Below are 17,198 nucleotides of genomic sequence, written 5' to 3'. Positions count from 1 at the left end.
GCTTTGGCTCAAAGTTTGCTTTTTGTCTGGAACCTTAAGAAGTCCAAAGAAGCCAAGGCAGAGCCAAACGTGCCCTTCTCCGTCTGGCCAGACTCTGCGTATCTCGGCCCTAGATCGCCAAACAAATGCCAAAGTTAGGCTTCACTTCCTATGTTTGGGCATTTTCGTGTGACAACTTTGGGCCTAAATTGTCGAACAAGTGCCAGATTTAGGCTTCACTGCCAGTAGTCTGGCTGTCGTCTAGCATCATTGGCTCACGTCTGGCACTCTGGCAATTATGTGGTGAGCCAGACAAGAGCCATAGAAATGAAAAAAAGAAAAGAGCTCTGGCACCAAGGCCTTGGAGCAAGACCATATTAGGTTCAAGTTGTGACCCCCGGGTTGCCAAGCTTTTGTCGAGTCTAGCGCTTCTTTGGAATGCCATTCAAGGCCTATCCAAAAAAGCATACCGGAACTGCCCCGCACACTTCTCCTTCGGTGTGGACTGCTGCAACTGAACCAAATGAGCCGGCTTCAGCGGAGCTGCAGGCCTCCACGGTAAGACCCTCAAGTTTTCTGAGGCGTCACGGCTCTCTCGTGTCAGAATAAATATTACTAAGTCGGAGAACCGCACCCCAATGGCCCTCTCCCGCCTACACATTTTGAGTGCGTCGCCACGGCAGTTTAAGTCCCCTTTCTACCGTTGAGGGGGCATAGCCGCCGGTGCTCCCGTAAAATCCCAGACTTTTGGCCGACAGATATTTAGCCAGACATGCGGGATGGAAAACCTTTAGGCGGCGGAAGTCAACCTGGATTTTACGGCTTGTACGTCGTGCCCATCTTGCCAGTTCCGAATGCTGTCAACTCGGCCTCGGACGCATCGATACGCCAGCAGGTCCGCGAGAGTGCTACCAAGGAACATCCACTGCCTACCAAAAATTTTAAATTCGCTCCGATGGGACGTTTGAGCACGTTAGAAAAGTTCAGCCTTTCCACTCTCGTGAAGAAGGAAGACCAGCGGAGCTGTACTCGATACACTGCCGCAATGATCACGCGCCCGATTCCCGCTTCTTCGTGTCCAACACGCCGCCGATCGTGGAGAGGTGTCCGGTGTCCGGCGAACCAGAGTCAGTCGCACACGGCGCACGTGACGCCAAACGGGTTCTCCACGAACTCCCTCCGGAACCTCGCTGTCGCACCCGGGAACTGTTCAGCCGGCATGGAGTGCACTTGTTGCCGGGACTCGCGCTTGGCCTCCTTGGCACGATCGTTGTCCGTGGCGTTGGCCCGCCGGCGCCCTTTAGATCGCTGGCTCTGTTCTCGGTGGCGGCTTTCCAGGCGAGCGATGTGCTCTTTGGCAGGGGAATCTGAAGCGCTGGACCAGCGGAAGTCGAGGCGACAGCGGCTTTGCAGCGGCTGCGGACCCATTCGCGCTGCTGCGTACGTCGCCACTCCTTCCGCTGCCCGTATCCTTTCCCCATAGGGCGCGCGGCCAACCCATCGTGAATCCAAACCGAAACTGATATGAGCGTAGGAACGTAGGAAACAGCGCGCAAAACAAACAAGGACGAAGAAACAAACGTGACGTGCGCTGCGCTCGCCACATGTGCTTCTCTTCGTCGTCATCTGTTTTTCGCGCTGTTTCCTACAATGAATCCCCACCAACGCGCCCAACTATCAATTCTTCTATGATAGTTGGAAAGGTTGCCGCAGTCTACGAGCGACGGCGGAAACCATACTGGTTGTGTGCTTGCCGCCGTCGCTTATAGATGGCGGTAGCTGTACAGGTACATTTGTGTCAACATACCGGACACGATCCTGGGGAACCTAGCCCTTAACAGCTCTGCCGTAAAATTTCAAACGAGCGCTTCTAAAACCTTCCACCTCTAAAGCCCCTAAAGTTTCCCAAAGCTCGCAAACTTTCCCCACAGGCCTCCCGTTACGAGAGTCAGGCAAGTGGCTCCCGTCGTCAATTGGGGGCTCTTCGAATCTCTAGAAGAACGTCAATCGCTCTCGGTCGAACGCCGAGGAACTAATCTCGGCAAGCTACGAGAAACCTCGTAAACAGTAACAGGGGTGGAAGCGGGCTAGAGGCTTTTGTAGCAGGGCTGGGAGCAGCAAAAGTCTCACTTTGGAGCAGTAAAAGGCTCGCTTTAGAGCAGCTCGGGAGCAGCAAAGTAAGTTTTGTAGCCGTAGAAGTAGGTTTTGGAGCAGGTCACGGAGGTCAAACAGGTGTCTAAAAGTGAGTTGTTGTTGCTAAATGTGAAAATGTAGCAAAAATATATGCATGCACATCCCAGAATAATTTTCAAGCAACATACATACATACCTTTCTATTTCTATTGCATTGAAATATGGAATATTGGTAATTTAGGCAAAGGAAAGGCTTTGAGAACCATTCCGGCAGCAGTCAGAGTCATGATAGACTTTATATGGGAGGCCCGACAATAAAAGCACAACTTGAGCCACGCCAGTACAAAACCGTCTATTTAATAGACCAATTGTAAACATGTATCCAGAAAACTAAACCACTGCAAGATATCAGATAAACTACCTTCGCTGACTACAGTTTTTGTTTAATAAAGAATACACATGTTCAATCACTGCTTAAAAAGCCCCATATCAAGTTTAGTAACAAAATACAAGGCTACTGACATTTGACGAAAATTCAGATGCAAAATTAAATGTGTATTTTATATCTTTAGAATACCACAGTCACTCGTACATATGCAGCTTTAAGCATCGACTAGAAGAGCATTGCAACCTTATGTACTCCATAAAATGTTGTGCATTGCGTGTCTCCATAAAAACAAAAATTAAGGTACCACAACATGTTTCAAAATAAAGCAGTCCTTACTGACCTGTTTTGATTAAAATACAAATGTTCTTAATCCCTGTTCATAAAATACAGTAATCTCTACACCCAACTTAACATACAAAGCTATATCTATAATACTTTAGATGGAAAAACATATTGTCTTAAAAATATCACAGCCACTAATACATATGCAGCATAAACATTGACTAGAAGAGCCCACAGGCTTCCATGTTCAAAAAAAAAAAGGGTTGTGACTAAGCTGAATCTATGTACATTAGAAACAACTGAGGTTTACCTTTTTTTACAGTTTGAAGAGCAGAGTCAATTTCTTTTATGCGCTCGAGTACTTTGGGCAGTTTAGAGTTCACATCACTTAGCAGGAGGTGTCCACTCCCCACCTTGTCGATGTTCTTAACTGCCACACCCTTGCTTATGAGTTCTTGTGCACTCAGTAGACGTGCTTTGAGAGAAGACAGTTTGAACGAGACTGAAAATGAGATGTAGCTGATCAGGCGCTGATCCCTGCGGGGCAGGCTGCCTTCTTACGTGACAAAAAGCCCACCAGCTTCTCTCTACCCTACCCTACCCAACCCCAACCCAACCCCCCCCCCCCCCCCCCCCCCCCCCCCAAACCAGATACACCTATACCCGAAACTTGTACGAGTAGAGTGGCTATCGCAAGTTAAGGTGGGTTCACGACAGGAATCGGCAGTGCAGGAGCGTTGCACGGCATTTCTGATGTAACCCCCACTCCTCCACGCTAAAGGAAAGAAACAAAAAAGTGGGTAGCACTGCCAATTAACCAACATTGTTTTCGCCAGTGGTCTGACGCCGGGAGACATTACACGACAGCGTACACATTCGCGCACAGAATGATGGTTTTGGTTTCGTTTTGACAAGACAAATTGAGCTCGAGAACGGATGTGCCTGTGCTCGCGATTCTTGACGGCTAAGCGTCCAAATATGGTAGGCTACCAAATAACAGGTAAAACTAGTAAAGACCGTTTATTTTTCCTCATGTTGACGCGTGTGCATGCGCTCGCAAAGAAAAACAAACAAAACTAACGTAGCGCGTGTTTCTTAACTGCGTTCGCAAAGAAAAATAAAACGTAACTAACATAGTACGTGTTTCTTAACGGCTAAGCGTCAAAATATGGTGGGTCCATATCACATGAGCGAATGACATTTTAGCAAACAGCGACATTTGAGCGAATCGACGTTTTAGCGAATAACGGGGGCGCGTGTTAACCCATCCGCCGCGCTGCGCTTATGCCGCTTCGCGGCGACAGTATGTGGCGGCTCATTACAAAAATGTGAGCCCATTTAACCCGCCCGAAAACGCCGCTTCGCGGCGTCCGACTATTCGCTAAAGTGTCATTCGGTGAAACGTGGGCGTTCGCCAAAACGTCATTCGATCAAGTGAGTGCTTCCCCCCACCGGTGCCAAGGCACCAACTCCCACGATCACGGCAAATCGGAACCACGGGCAACTGCATGCGCGCTCAACCGCGCCAACCAACTATGCCCGAAACCAAACCAATGTGTTCGTATATCAAGCTCTTTGTAGTCAAGATCGAAATCTCACTCTCGATGAACTAAAATCGACGCCTCGCCCTGCGGTTACACGTGGTTCGGAGCCCTAGTCGAGTTGGTACGAGTCACCCGCACTGACGCCTAAACAAAAGTACACACCATATGGCGGCCAGTGGCCGACCGTTTTCCACTAAATTTAGAGAAAACGCACACACAAAAAAAAAAAAGCTGAAATCGGCGTTTTGGAGCAGGCTGGCGCAGGGAAGTGAATTGGCGCAGGGTGGCGCAATTGGCGCAGCGCTTCCACCCCTGCAGTAATCAACCGGGAGGGTCTGGAACGTAGTTGCACATTAACGCGTGGCTCAGATTTTCTAAAGTAAACTAGAAGAACACTTAGTTATGGAAGGAAACCCCTCAAGGTACTCTGGGGAGCTCAGTTTGCAAATCCATCTTTTAAAAGAGAGACCGCCACCCGGCAAAGGTTGCCCAGTGGCGGATTTAAGGCGGAGACCACCGGCTCCCGAGGGCAAACTCTTTTTATGAACACATATTACATTTTGTTTAGGAAAGGCACGCCCGGTTCTCGGTGAAATGTCAATTACCTTTGTCCATGATGTCAGTCTGTGTCGTTAAGTCGCTTTGCAGAGCATCCCGGCATAAACTTAATACGACGATCTAGAGGGAAAGGCCTGACACTTTGGGCACTTCGAAATGGCGGTGCACAGACGCAAACATTGGCAGTCGGAGCAGGCGGTTCCGACGAGCCCGCGTCGCCGGCGAAGCCTAAATGTTTATGAAGAAGCGAAAAACATTGCCCGCACACGACCGACTCAAACTCGTTGTGGCAAAGCGAACATGCCCAACCGATCGTCGGCTTTTCTTTATCCCCGTCTTCCGTTGCCCTTCTCGATCTTTCTGCCGAGACCACCGACGTCAGCTCTTGGGATCTGCCACATTTCGCAACTGTTTTCACCGCCGAGCACGACCCACGGATCCGGCTCTCACCTGAGTTCGTCGACCTCCGAGGCTCGCTGGACGGACTGCTCCTGCAGGGCGCGCACCACGGCGTCCTTCTCCAACAGGGCTGCCTCCAGCTGCGCCAGCCTGAAACGCCCACAGTGAGCAGACACACCACCCAGGCTGTTCAGGTGTCCCCCTCATGTAAACCCAAGGTGCATTAGAAATATCCCCGAGCGAGACATTGGGACGGCAATCTACCGCATTAAAAAGTGCGGAAGCCACAATGACGCAAAAAAAGTGAACTGCACCGACTTTTAACTAAATTTTATTAGCGCTGACGTTGCATATAAATACTACCCGAGTCACCCCAACAATCGGGGGAAAATACGCACACAAAAGGTCACACACTTGTAGAGTCACTGGTGTGTGGCGGCCTTATCCGATTTATAAAGCGGTACTCTCTATACGACGGAGATAGCGAAGGGGCACCTACACATACTGGCCCTAGATGCCAGAGCTCGCGGGCTTCTTTAAGGGAGGAACACTAACCGAAAGAGGGAACTTCTAAACCGCTTTGCAGATTTCAATGAAATTTACACGGTGCATTTATATTCGTGCTCAGAATATTTGCACCGTATTTTCACAGACCTGGGTTCGTTATAGTATACGGATTTGCAAATGTTAGAGCAGTGGTTTTCAACCATCTATGTTTCACGGACCCCTTGTGGATCAGCGGAGGTGATAGAGGACCCCTGCAAGATTGCAAAAGCACTATTCTTTCGGAACATTAACACGCAAAACAACTGTGTCCCACATTCCTAGATAGGACTCCTGCACTGTCTTTGTGCGTAAGATTCTCACATAAATAATTACGTAGAAATCTTGCCTAGTGTTTTCGCAAAAATTCCTGCGCAGAATTTGTACGTTGAATTCCCGTGTAACATTCTCGCACCAGAGCCTCGGACGAATTCCCCCAGTCTTTCAGTGAACCTGGATAACACCAAGGGGAAAGACGTCGCAACCCGTTGGACGACAGATTTGAGACCCGTGAAGACACAATCTGAAAACTCCGAACGTTAGATTGGCCAGATCAAACAAAGAACACAAGTGGCGCAAGAAGCTCTTTAGGACGACTCAAAACGGCAGCCAACGGTTTGCCAAGAAGTGCTTCAGGGGGGCCTTTAAAGATCCCCAGAGGGTTACATCGAACGTTTCTTATGAGTAAAAAAACATTGTTCACTCATTTCCCCGCTTAATTCGGCCAGGAAAATTGATGGTCCGACAGTCTCGCGCAACGCCACAATCCGACGCCGCAACACGACGTCGGGTCCCTTGGCGCCACGAGACCCGGTCACGCGACGCGTCGTCACTGTGTTGAGTCTCAAAGTTGCGCGATGCCGCGACGTCCTGCCACATCGATTTGCTTCGCTAAATTTGCTTTGCTAATCCGTCTGCGAGAAGTTTTGTGAGAAGTGTACCTGGCCGTCTCGTGGTAGGCAACCTCAGCCTTCCTGGCTTCGACTTGGCTCAGCTTCTCTTTGAGACGGGTCGTCTGCTCGGAGCTCTCCTTCACGTGCTGGTTCAGCTTCAGCAGCTGCAGGGCCAACCACACCAAACTCAAAACCGGCTACTTACGAGCGAAAACCGCCCTCTCTCGGCACCAAGCTGGACGGCCCAAGAATCCTAATTACGCCGCCTGAAGAGGGTCTCTTTAACTGGTGCACTTAACGCCTCGACTGTACGCGCAATGGAGCGTTTGTGAAACAATAAAACAAATATGTCATAGGAGCCGTTCTGTAGAGTCAAAGCCTGATGTGACCGACTTTGACGAAACGAAATTCACAATTTAACGAAGTGTCGTGCTTTCATCATTTTTTTTCCCCAGAGAACCCTATGTAGTTTAATGAGGTATAAGATATGCAGTTAAAGCTTGATATAACAGAGTCCGACTTGGAGTCTGAGATCTCATTAAATCGCGAGTTTCGTTAAAAGGAGGTTTCTACTTTTAGAAGAATACTCTCCTGGGTTCCCAAAAACCCCCTTACTGCCTCGCTTAACATAAAACAGACAAACAGTCTCTCCAACCTCCGCATCGAGTACGGCGCAATCGACTTACAACGATGACGAGAAAACCCGAAAATTCCATCGTCGTAACCGATTATCGTCGTATCTGGACTAGAAGCTGGGCGTTTCTAGTCTCGAAACTCTAGAAACTGGTCGTCACAAGCGGAACACCCTTATATCTAATATTGTTACAAGTGGATTGCACTGTAGAACCAATTGAAGCAACGGTACAACACCGCCGCCGTACCAAAGCCGTAAGTCCTTCTCACGAGAAGACGGCGGGAGGCACGGACGGGCGCTCACGGCCACTCCACGCCCTGCCTTCCTTGAATTCGGCGCTCACGGCTTTGTTACGAGGAAGCTGTTAGGCGGGAGGACTGCAGGGACGGCGCGAGACTCACTTCCTGGCTGAGGTACCGAATCTGCTCCGACTGGTGCGCAGTCTTGGTCTGCTCCTGGTGGAGTTGAACCAGCACGTCGGAGACACTCTGCAATCGCAACGAGGGAACCCGTGAGCGAGCGAAGCCAGAGTCGGCGGGCGAAGGATTGCCGTGGTCGAGAAAGGTTGGAGCTTAGTTTTTCGGTGCAGATTTAAGCGCGACGTTTCGATACGTTCCCTTGGGAGATACAAGACTAGAATTCCCTCCAAGATGACAAAGGCGATGTCTCCTTAATGTGGATACCTCCGTTTTACCAATGATCGTCCACAATGCAAGTTGTCCGTAATGACGAGGCAGAAAATTACGGCAGGACGCTTAAACTTCGCCTTTAAGAGAGGAACAAAATAGCTAAATATAAACTCCCAATCGTTCGCAAGCTGTGCAAGCGTGTCTGGCTCACAACCGAAGAGACGTGGGTTTGAATCCCGCATCCACCTAAAATTTTCTGAATTTTTTCTTTAAGGGGGGACACTACACAAAAAAAAAATATATATATATCTTTGCAAAAAAAAAAAAAAATTTCTGAATTTTTTTTTTAAAGAGGCACTGACACATCAAAATCATATTTTTTTTTATTATCCGAAACGATTGAAAACGATGCCGGGACATTACCCTCAAAATTTGAAATTTGGGAATTCAGTATTTGTGAAGTAAAAAAACTATTTCCAAATGCCGAATTCGAAGTTCCCGCGCGATTGGCGCCGGTGCCTTGACGGCAAATATTGCGGAGTCCTGAGAGTCCACTTTCTTTCACCACTCCCTGCTGTTGCCATGGTGACCCAAAGCGAGGAGGAAAGGAGCGAGCGACGGCGTTGCGGCGGACCGGTTTTGAGCGGTGTCGCCTGTTTTCCGTTGGAGGATACAAATCCAGGAGACGGCACCACAACAAACTCCCGTGTCTATGACTGCAACTTGCATTGTTTTAGACAATAAAAATAAATACGACCTTTGGGGTGTCAGTGCCCCTTTAAGGGGGGACACTACCCAGAAAAAAATAATCTTTGCAAAAAAAGTGGATATTTAAAAATGTTCTATTTACATCGATCAACATCTAGAGAGTACTATTCTCAGGAAGTTTCATTAGTTTACACTCTATGGCTACTTTTTTATAACTTATTTTCCGTCCACCGACGCTAAAGAAAAGGTAGAGGTTCGAGCTCTTTGAACACGTTTTTCTCCGTTCCCCTTTTTTGCATAAATTTCACCTTGAATTAACTTTTACGAGTTTTTGTGGGTTCAAATTTTAATGGGAAGATAGCTGTGAGCTTGCATTTTTAATTTTTGTAGTTTTTCGTGTTCAAGGACTAAAATTTTGGACAAAGGATGAACATCTAAAAAACAGTATTTGTGTTTATTTGTCATGAAAGATGGTATAATACAGAAGTATAGCTCCATAGCTATCTGCTCTGAACTGTCCTAAAGCAATATAACACATGAAAACAAATTTATAACTAATTTCAAAACAAGTTTTCCTAGGCAGACATGCCGACTTTCATCTTTAAACGTTTGCAATGTTTTTTGTACTTCACCCAGGTAAACAAAATTTGGCGGAAATGTTTTAACATCAACGGTAACAAGCCATGTAAATGTCATTTAAATCAGACAAGTGGTTCAAACATTCACTCTTTTGGGTAGTGTAAGCTAATGAAACTTAAGCGGTGCCAACAACTGTGACCGAAAATCAGTAGAAAAAAAAAAGACAATGCACGTGTGTGGACAATTTCGTACGGTAGTGCCTCACGACCCAGGCACGACTTCATCCCTGCCACCCAAATATCTACAAAATGAAACAATAAAAAAGAAACGGCCTACCATCTGAGATCCGGCATTTGGCACAAGACCGGGAACAGGTTCGCAGGAGACCAGAAATTCCTGCGGGCAAAAATGTGCCAAAAAGGAAAAGGTGGGTCACTGATGAATGGAGCTTTTCAGATGCCGTAACGAGATGAAGCTGTCAATGACAGCTTTTTCGCCCGGGGACCCCCAACATTGTGTTGGAAATAAAAATTGAATTGAATGCTCGGGCCTCTTGCATGTGGCTCTTCCAGGGATGCCGAAGGAGATTTAAACAATCCGTAACGAACATGGCTTACGATTGCGACGAGGCCGAGGAAACTAGCATACTTTACCAGGAATTGCTAAACGTATGCCTTTGTGTACAAAGGTGGAAAACCAGCTCTAAAAATGAAAGAGGACCAAAATGTTAGCATCCTTGTACCGTCTGTCGAAACACCAGAAAGACCATTACCGTGGAGACGGGGTCCCATTGCAGACGAGCAATTGCGCGTATGTTCTCGGACGCGGCGTTCACGCGCACCAACCTGGGACCTTTGACTTGGAGTGGGGCTCTCGGGTTCGGAGCCACGGCGTTCCCGGGCCAACAGCTCCTCCTGGGCCCTCACCTGGTTGGAAGGATACAAATCGTACACTTTCAACCAGACCTTTCCCACAAACACGAAAACCCTAATGCCCCCCCCTCCCCCCCTTCCCGACTCTTTTCTTATCGTCGGGGTTCATTTCTGAGGAATGGACAGAACATGTTTTTTTATTTTAACAATTAATCAGTATATGGCTCATCACGGCACATCAAAATGTTCCAAAAAAGCTCTATCGTATAAGAAAAAATTATGTAGCAATAACATATAAAGGAGTTTTCTAAATTTAATCGCTGAATTCGGAAGTTATCCAAAAATTAGAACAAAAAGTCATATGCAGCTACGTACTGTCGTGACCGCTTGTAACGAAGTCGGTTATAATGAGATTGTGGCTATACAGAAGCGATCACAATTTCCGTTTTGACTCTTCTTACACTACATCCGCGGGAGCTGCTCAATTTTCATCGCTTAAAACGGACGTAAATACGTTAAGTATTTACGTCCGTTTTTAGCGATGAAAAGTGAGCAGCTCCCGCGGATGTAGCGAAGAGAAATTTAACGATAATTTGAAAGACCAATCAAATTTGGAAAGTGTTCCCAGTCGCAAACCACCGCGGCCGAGCAGACACCCAGAACGGGATGCAGACGCGCCGCAAAGGTTGACGGCAACAGCCTCTGCGTCGTCGTCCGCTCTCCGAACCTCGTCCAAAGAATTGCCTTTTCCGCATCGTTCGCGGAGAAGCCGTCACGGCTTGCCGAGAAACAGTAGTGGCGCGTTCGGAACGTCGGCAACGACGGAGATAGCCTAGATTTAAGAGAGAGAGCACCCTTCCAACTCTGGTGGGAGAATATTTTTTTTAACGCTTTCGAGAATTTGATTTAGAGGACGAGAGCTTAGCATCCGATGGAGAAGCTCCTCCGAAACAACTTGCAAGCACCGTATGTGCTCCCGCTAGATAATTAAACAAAAACCTGCACATCGACCCTTTCTTTATGCCATTCCTTCAAAAACACACCGCCCCAACGAAAAACATTTGGGGGAAAAAACTTCGAGTGATTGTAAAAGCGTTAAAAAGCGAACAAAGTGAAAATCTGCGGGCGAGTTGGTGAATAAACTCCATCATGAAAAACCCAAGACTGGACATAAATAAAATAACGAACAAACGCACACTTTGAGACTGCGTGTGCTTGTCCGTTATTTTATTTATTCTCAGTCTCGATCTACTAAAAATGGGCTTAAAAAGTTATATCGCGTTTTAGAAAAACGACTTGCTAGTTGGTGCTGTATCTGCATATTCCTACTGCATGTTTCCTCGTTTTCATCGCACCACTTTATAAGGTGTTTTCACCGACATCATTATACCCATCATTTTGTTGATTCGAGTTGTCTGGTCTATGCTGAAGGCAAGTATTTCAAGGACTCATCAGCCACCATCGAACCCCTAACAACAAAATGGCGGGTTTACGTCACGTGAAAACCCAACTTTTGAGCGACAACTCGCACCTTTTCCTGCAGCTGGGTGCAGCGTTGCTCGGCCTCCTTGAGCTGCTGCTTCAGGCCTGCCGTCTGCTCAGCAAGGTCCCTCCCCAGAGCCTCGCTGCGTTCCTCGGACTCCTTCAGCCGCTGCCCGAGCCGGGCTGCCTGGGCGGCCAGGGCCTCCTTCTCCCCCTGCAGCCTCTCCAGGGCCTGGCGGTGCTGCTCGTGGGCCCGGCTCAACTGCTCTTTCCAGTCCACAAAGGTCTCATACTGCTCCCTCAGCTTCTGCGAGTTCTGGACCAGCACATCTGCGGGTGCGTCCGGCACAGTTGCTCCATGAGCTACACTCCGCGTTGCCAAATTAGCAGTTGGAGTTCCCCCAACGTAAGACCCTTTCCGAGATACGGATATATCTAATTCAAAGGGGAGCGTAAAATAGTTTGATGTGTCAATAATTTGATATACAAAAATATGTTAACTTAAGCTCCAGTTCAAATTTCTGCAACGTCCCAATAGCGGGCACCCCCCGCCCTCTGTATGCGCGCTGCGCGTGCCCTTCCCCTTGCAATCGCCATACTACTTTTTTTTAGAGCTGCTTTTTTCTTTTTTAGGTTCGCTATATCGAGTGTACCCGCCATGGGAGATTATGGTTGTTCGATACAGAAAAACAACGCTCCTATACTATTACATGTGATTTTCGAGAGGATGTTTCAACTGATCGATATAAACAATAATTCGAAATACCCGGGTGTGATATGGCCGGGCTCGACTGTAGAGTATGTTTAACCCTCCGATTAGCCGACCCCCAGCTTAGCAGATGCAACAACCCATCATGAGAGCGTCTCGCCCCTCGTCAGGGAAACTGAGCACGGCAATCCATGGAGGTGCTGTGGGACCAACGACGCAAAGACCCTCCATGAAGTCTGGCGAATCAGGGCTTTGAACGACACTTCTGGAAAGGAGCCGAACAACCTCGATGTCGTCGACGCGCACGACACGTCGGCACTCGTGGACACCGGACTTCTCTCTTACTAGTGGGAAGCTCTCACACCACCTTCGAAAAATTACCGTGCCGTGGGTTGGTCCACGACTGCCGGGGAAAACCTGATTATGCCCGCTGGAACCTTTACCGAGGGAGTCGAGATCCACGGCGAGATCTGCCCCAGGGAATTTGTCGTACTACAAAGAGACCTTGCAAGAGACATTCTCAGACTGGACTTTCTGCGCAAATACGACGTAGTCGTCAGCCTTGAAGTGAATTGTTCGACGCCGCGAAAACCCGTCCTTGCTTTGGAGGGACCCAGAACGACACCAGCCGCTGTCCGAATTGTCGCCGACCACCTGAACTTGCCGCCACGATCGAGTTGTTTTGTTGTTCGGACAACCCCGCGGTCTACCGTGAACGGTCGTGAGATTTAGCTTTCCGTTACTTTGTTTAAAACTGCATCTGAACGGTGGGCTTTTTTTCGGGGAGTGAGTAATTTCGAGTGTTTGGCCGAGGAGGAATGCTTCTCCGCACTTCCAGAAGGATTGCGTCTACTCTTACCTCGAGTGTGAAAGAGGAGGTCTTTGAGACCTTGCCGAGTCAACCCCGCGTGCCGTCTCTTGCGGCATTTCGCAACCGTGCGCAAATCATACACTAACTTTTCTCACAAAAACAGCCGTTTATAGGGAATGCAACTTGTAAACCGGCAAGGCCGATTCAATGTTCGAGTTTGAATCGAAGAAAGCGCGACGTGCCCACTCGCAACAGCTTACGACGAGGGAACAAACTGGAACCATCGGGTGGCCACTCGCAATGAGCGTAGAGCTAGACTTGCCCTTGAGTTCCCTGTTCTCCCGCAGCAGGTCCCGGACGCACTGCTCCGCCTCGTCCAGCGAGATGTCGCCGGAGGGCAGAGACAGCTGCAGCTGTGCCAGGGCCGGGTTCTCCACCACCAGGAGGCTCTCCTCCTGGGGCGACTTCGACAGCACCACAAAGTCCGACATCAGGTCGTCCCCGCTGTCTGAGTGCGACGCCGGGGCTGCCGAGATGGCCGTCGCCGCTTCCGTGGACATTCTGCTGAAGACACCGGTCGCCGGGCCTTTATCGATACTCTTTGCCTTTTTCACAACAGGAATGTAAGGAAGGCCAGTAACACATTTGACATTTTTATACACAGACACACACACAAAAAAAAGCTCAATTACACAGGTACAACTTGTAACATTGGAAACACTTCCTAAAAATGTTAGAGGAAAAAAAGTTAAATAAATGTTTGTGAGACAGTTAAAGCTAAGGTACAGTGCGCTGCATGCGCTTATCAGTTTGTGTTGAGCCCCGAGTGAGCGTCCTCCCCTCGAAGCAGAATGGAATTGGCCGGAGCGCTCGCAGCGCACCCGCCTCGGCCAAGCGCTCCCATTGGGTCTTTCATATTGCAGCGCACTGTACAATGCAAGTTTACCTTTCCACGACGTCAAGTTGCCGGGAGAAATCACTCCTTCTGAAGTGGGCCTGTTACAGTGGACACGAACAATGCCCGAGCATTAGATTTGGGTTCGTGACAATCAACACCCTGACATGCATTCAGGTAATGGCTTGTGGCCAATCGCCGAGATGACGGGAATGCGCCAAGAAACAGAGAGTCAGGAGCAGATGAGAGCATGTGGAAATGTCAGAACGCCGAGCTCTGGTTCAAATGTTTAGTGGGTAGACCTAAAGCTAGCCTTCGTCACCGCTGCACTCATTGAATGCGTTCGAATGCAAAAGCCAGACGCAAGATACCAGTGTTCTACGTTCTAGCGCATTCGACGAGTGCAGTGGAGACAAAGACAGCTTTAGGTCTACCCACTAATCATACCAACCAGAGCTCTGTAATCTGAAGTCCACAGGCGCTCTCCTCTCTTTCTCTCTTTGTTTCTCGGCATATAGCCTAACATGAACAATCTGTGGAACTCAGGAGGAGGAGAATAACTTTATTAAAAGCCAAAAACTATGGCTTTGTGAAAAGGAGCGCTTGCTCCGCCAGGGCCCATTGGAGGTCCGCCGAGTCCGAGCTGAGCCAAGCATTCCAGGAGGGAGGGGATGGGTACGGGAAGTAGGGAGAGTTGAGCGCAGTGATACAGGCGTAGAGTATGTGCTCTGTGTCAGCCCTGACCTCGGGGCAGTTGGGACAGTGAGCTGTCCCCTGCCACCTGAAGTTGTAGAGCATTAGCGGGGTGAGGAGAGTGTTGGTTTGTACTTTGCGGAGAATGTGTGCTTGTTCGGTGTTAAGTGAGGGGTGTGGTTTGGGAAGGGTGGTACGGTTTTCCCTAATGTTTTAGTAGTGTTCAGCTATTTCCTTTTTGTAAGTTGCGGCGTCGTCTGCTGACGTTGGGTTTGGCCAGAGGATCGAGGGAGCCCGGAAGTTGATCTCGCGGGCGAGTTGATGTGCCAGCTCATTACCCTCAATACCCGCGTCGCCAGGTATCCAGCGCAGGGTGACTCTGATGTTGTTGTTGCGGGTGTAGGCGTCCATTAGGATATCATGTAAATGTGGTTCCAATAACCTGTGTTGCATGTTGCGAAGTGCTTGGGCTGAGTCGGTGTAGAGGTTAATGTTGGCGTTATTGTGTTCAGTGAGCAGAGAAGCTTCGTGTATGGCATATATAATCGCGTACGTTTCCAGCGTGGTGATGTTTGGGGGGTTGTCAAAGGGTCCTTCCATGTGTGTGATGGGTGCTGTCTTTCCAGGTGTTTAGATTGCCCAGGCGAATGATCCAGTGTGGGAATGTGTTGCGTCCGTGTATATTGTTATACATGTTTCGTCTCTGCAGTGTTTAGCAGCTTGTGCTTGACATCGCCCTTCATGGAGGTGTCGCGTCATATATTTGGGTATGTTGGGAAATGCGATGTTACGGGGGAGGGGAAGGCCTTGGCTGATTGATGTAAGCCAGATAGGGGTGATTCCTGATCTTCGGAGGATGTTGCGTCTTTGCACCGTATGGGAGAGGCGCGCTCTCTGCCTATCTCTGTGCTGCTGTGTCAGTTCGGCAAGGCTGTGAAAGAGGCCCGTGTCTACAATTTTTCGGGTTTGTGTTTGTGTGAGGTTGAGGTATGGTGCAGTGTAGAGGAGCTTGCTGTGTACGAGTGCAGTGACGAGTTGCTTCGCCTGTTCTTCTCCGAGTCCGTGTTTTTTGTTGATGATGCGTCTGATTAGGTGCGTGGCTACGAAAAACATTAGCAGTACCCGCTTGTTCTGGCTGCGAGATAAGGTGTGAACGCTGCTCACTTTGCTCAAATTCTTTCTGCGACTGCCATTAAGCGAAGAAAGGGGAATTGTAGTAGATCGTTTCCGCAGCCCGCTAAGCACCTGGATAGCGCTCCGTAAACCGCCACAAGACCTTAAACTATGCAGACAAGGCTGGCGGCGCGCATGCGCAGCTGCGGCGTTTTCTTCACTGATACCGTAGCGGAGGAGAAAAACGGTCTACTACAATTCTCTAAAAACTAACGTGCGTTTCATAGGTTACGGATGTCAAAGAATAAATCTAAGCGCTATTTACCGTGTACAAATATTGCTGCATCGCCCCTTTAATCCGGCCCTGCACAATAATCGTTCAAAACGTTTGGCGATTACAAACACGGCTGAAGAGGTACCCTACTTCCGTGGCATTCTCGCGTATTATTCGCGACAGCTTCCTTCACCCCATTGTTTCGGTTTCTCGCCATTGCCGCGAATGAGTCATAGGACCGCTAGACGAACTGACCGTGAACTAAGTCAAATAATGCCTATTACGCATCAACTAGAAACAAACAAACTGAGTATGTGATAAAGGTGCATTGGCGAAATTACGTAGGAACAATGCCGTGGCGCTAAATACACAACCGAGGGATGGCGTGACGCTAATATCACGGCCGAGGGATACGGAACAACTTTCACGAGCCAAGCAAGACGACAGAGATGCGGGACAACATACCAGTGAGGTCCCGACAGAACGGTTGGGTCGTCACGAAGAATCCGACGCGGAATGAAGAAAGTCACAAGAGAACTATGCTCGACATGACGTGCGACGTACACAAACCGCGGGATGGCACCAATGGCACTACGAACGCTACGAACGTCACATCAACACAACATGCAGCCGCTACGAAAAAGCAAATATCAATGGGCGTCCTACCCACAGTCCTACCTTCGCTTGTTGAATCTAATCAGTTGCCGTTGCCCCGTCAGTACAGCATCCTCTAGCTCGCAGCACAAGATTACTAATGTCGCGAACCTGCCCAGGTTCGCGTTCGACGTTTCGACAGTTTCGACCTTTCAAAGTGATGTTCGACAAAGGTTTCGACTGAAGTGCGCATGCGCCAGTTGACTTCACCTGCCGGAGGAAAAGTGCAATAGACCTTTTCGGCACCTCGCCCACGACCGCCTAGTAGGTGTATTCGGTATGGGCGACGAAAAAATATCAGAATGTTTCAACCTGCAAATAGTAAAAAAATAGAGGGGAGGCAAAACGTGAGTGTGTGACGGTTACGTTTATGTCGTAAATGCCTTGTACTGGCGTGGCGACGGCCAGCGACGGCAACACAATGTT

The 17,198-nt window shown here is 48.8% G+C and overlaps 1 protein-coding gene and 1 pseudogene across 1 annotated transcript in view; both read right to left on the bottom strand.

Annotated features, from left to right (window-relative positions):
- The window catches only part of LOC120839968 (NF-kappa-B essential modulator-like), a 31,056-nt gene extending 14,116 nt beyond the window's left edge, over nt 1-16,940 (bottom strand). Inside the window, exons 1-8 of the mRNA XM_040500911.2 lie at nt 16,797-16,940; nt 13,466-13,704; nt 11,673-11,953; nt 10,115-10,195; nt 9,606-9,665; nt 7,755-7,841; nt 6,768-6,883; nt 5,335-5,433 (exon numbers count right to left, since the gene is read on the bottom strand). Of these exons, the coding sequence (XP_040356845.1) occupies nt 5,335-5,433; nt 6,768-6,883; nt 7,755-7,841; nt 9,606-9,665; nt 10,115-10,195; nt 11,673-11,953; nt 13,466-13,703 (962 nt within the window). The 5' untranslated portion in view covers nt 13,704; nt 16,797-16,940. The remainder of the gene's footprint in view (nt 1-5,334; nt 5,434-6,767; nt 6,884-7,754; nt 7,842-9,605; nt 9,666-10,114; nt 10,196-11,672; nt 11,954-13,465; nt 13,705-16,796) is intronic.
- On the bottom strand, nt 14,955-15,873 carry LOC120839973 (annotated as a pseudogene).
- Nucleotides 16,941-17,198: the final 258 nt, after the last annotated feature.

The sequence above is a fragment of the Ixodes scapularis genome, unplaced genomic scaffold (genome assembly GCF_016920785.2).
Source record: "Ixodes scapularis isolate PalLabHiFi unplaced genomic scaffold, ASM1692078v2 PGA_scaffold11__112_contigs__length_91849675, whole genome shotgun sequence".
Lineage (NCBI taxonomy): Eukaryota > Metazoa > Arthropoda > Arachnida > Ixodida > Ixodidae > Ixodes > Ixodes scapularis.
This window is presented reverse-complemented; position numbering and strand designations above follow the sequence as displayed.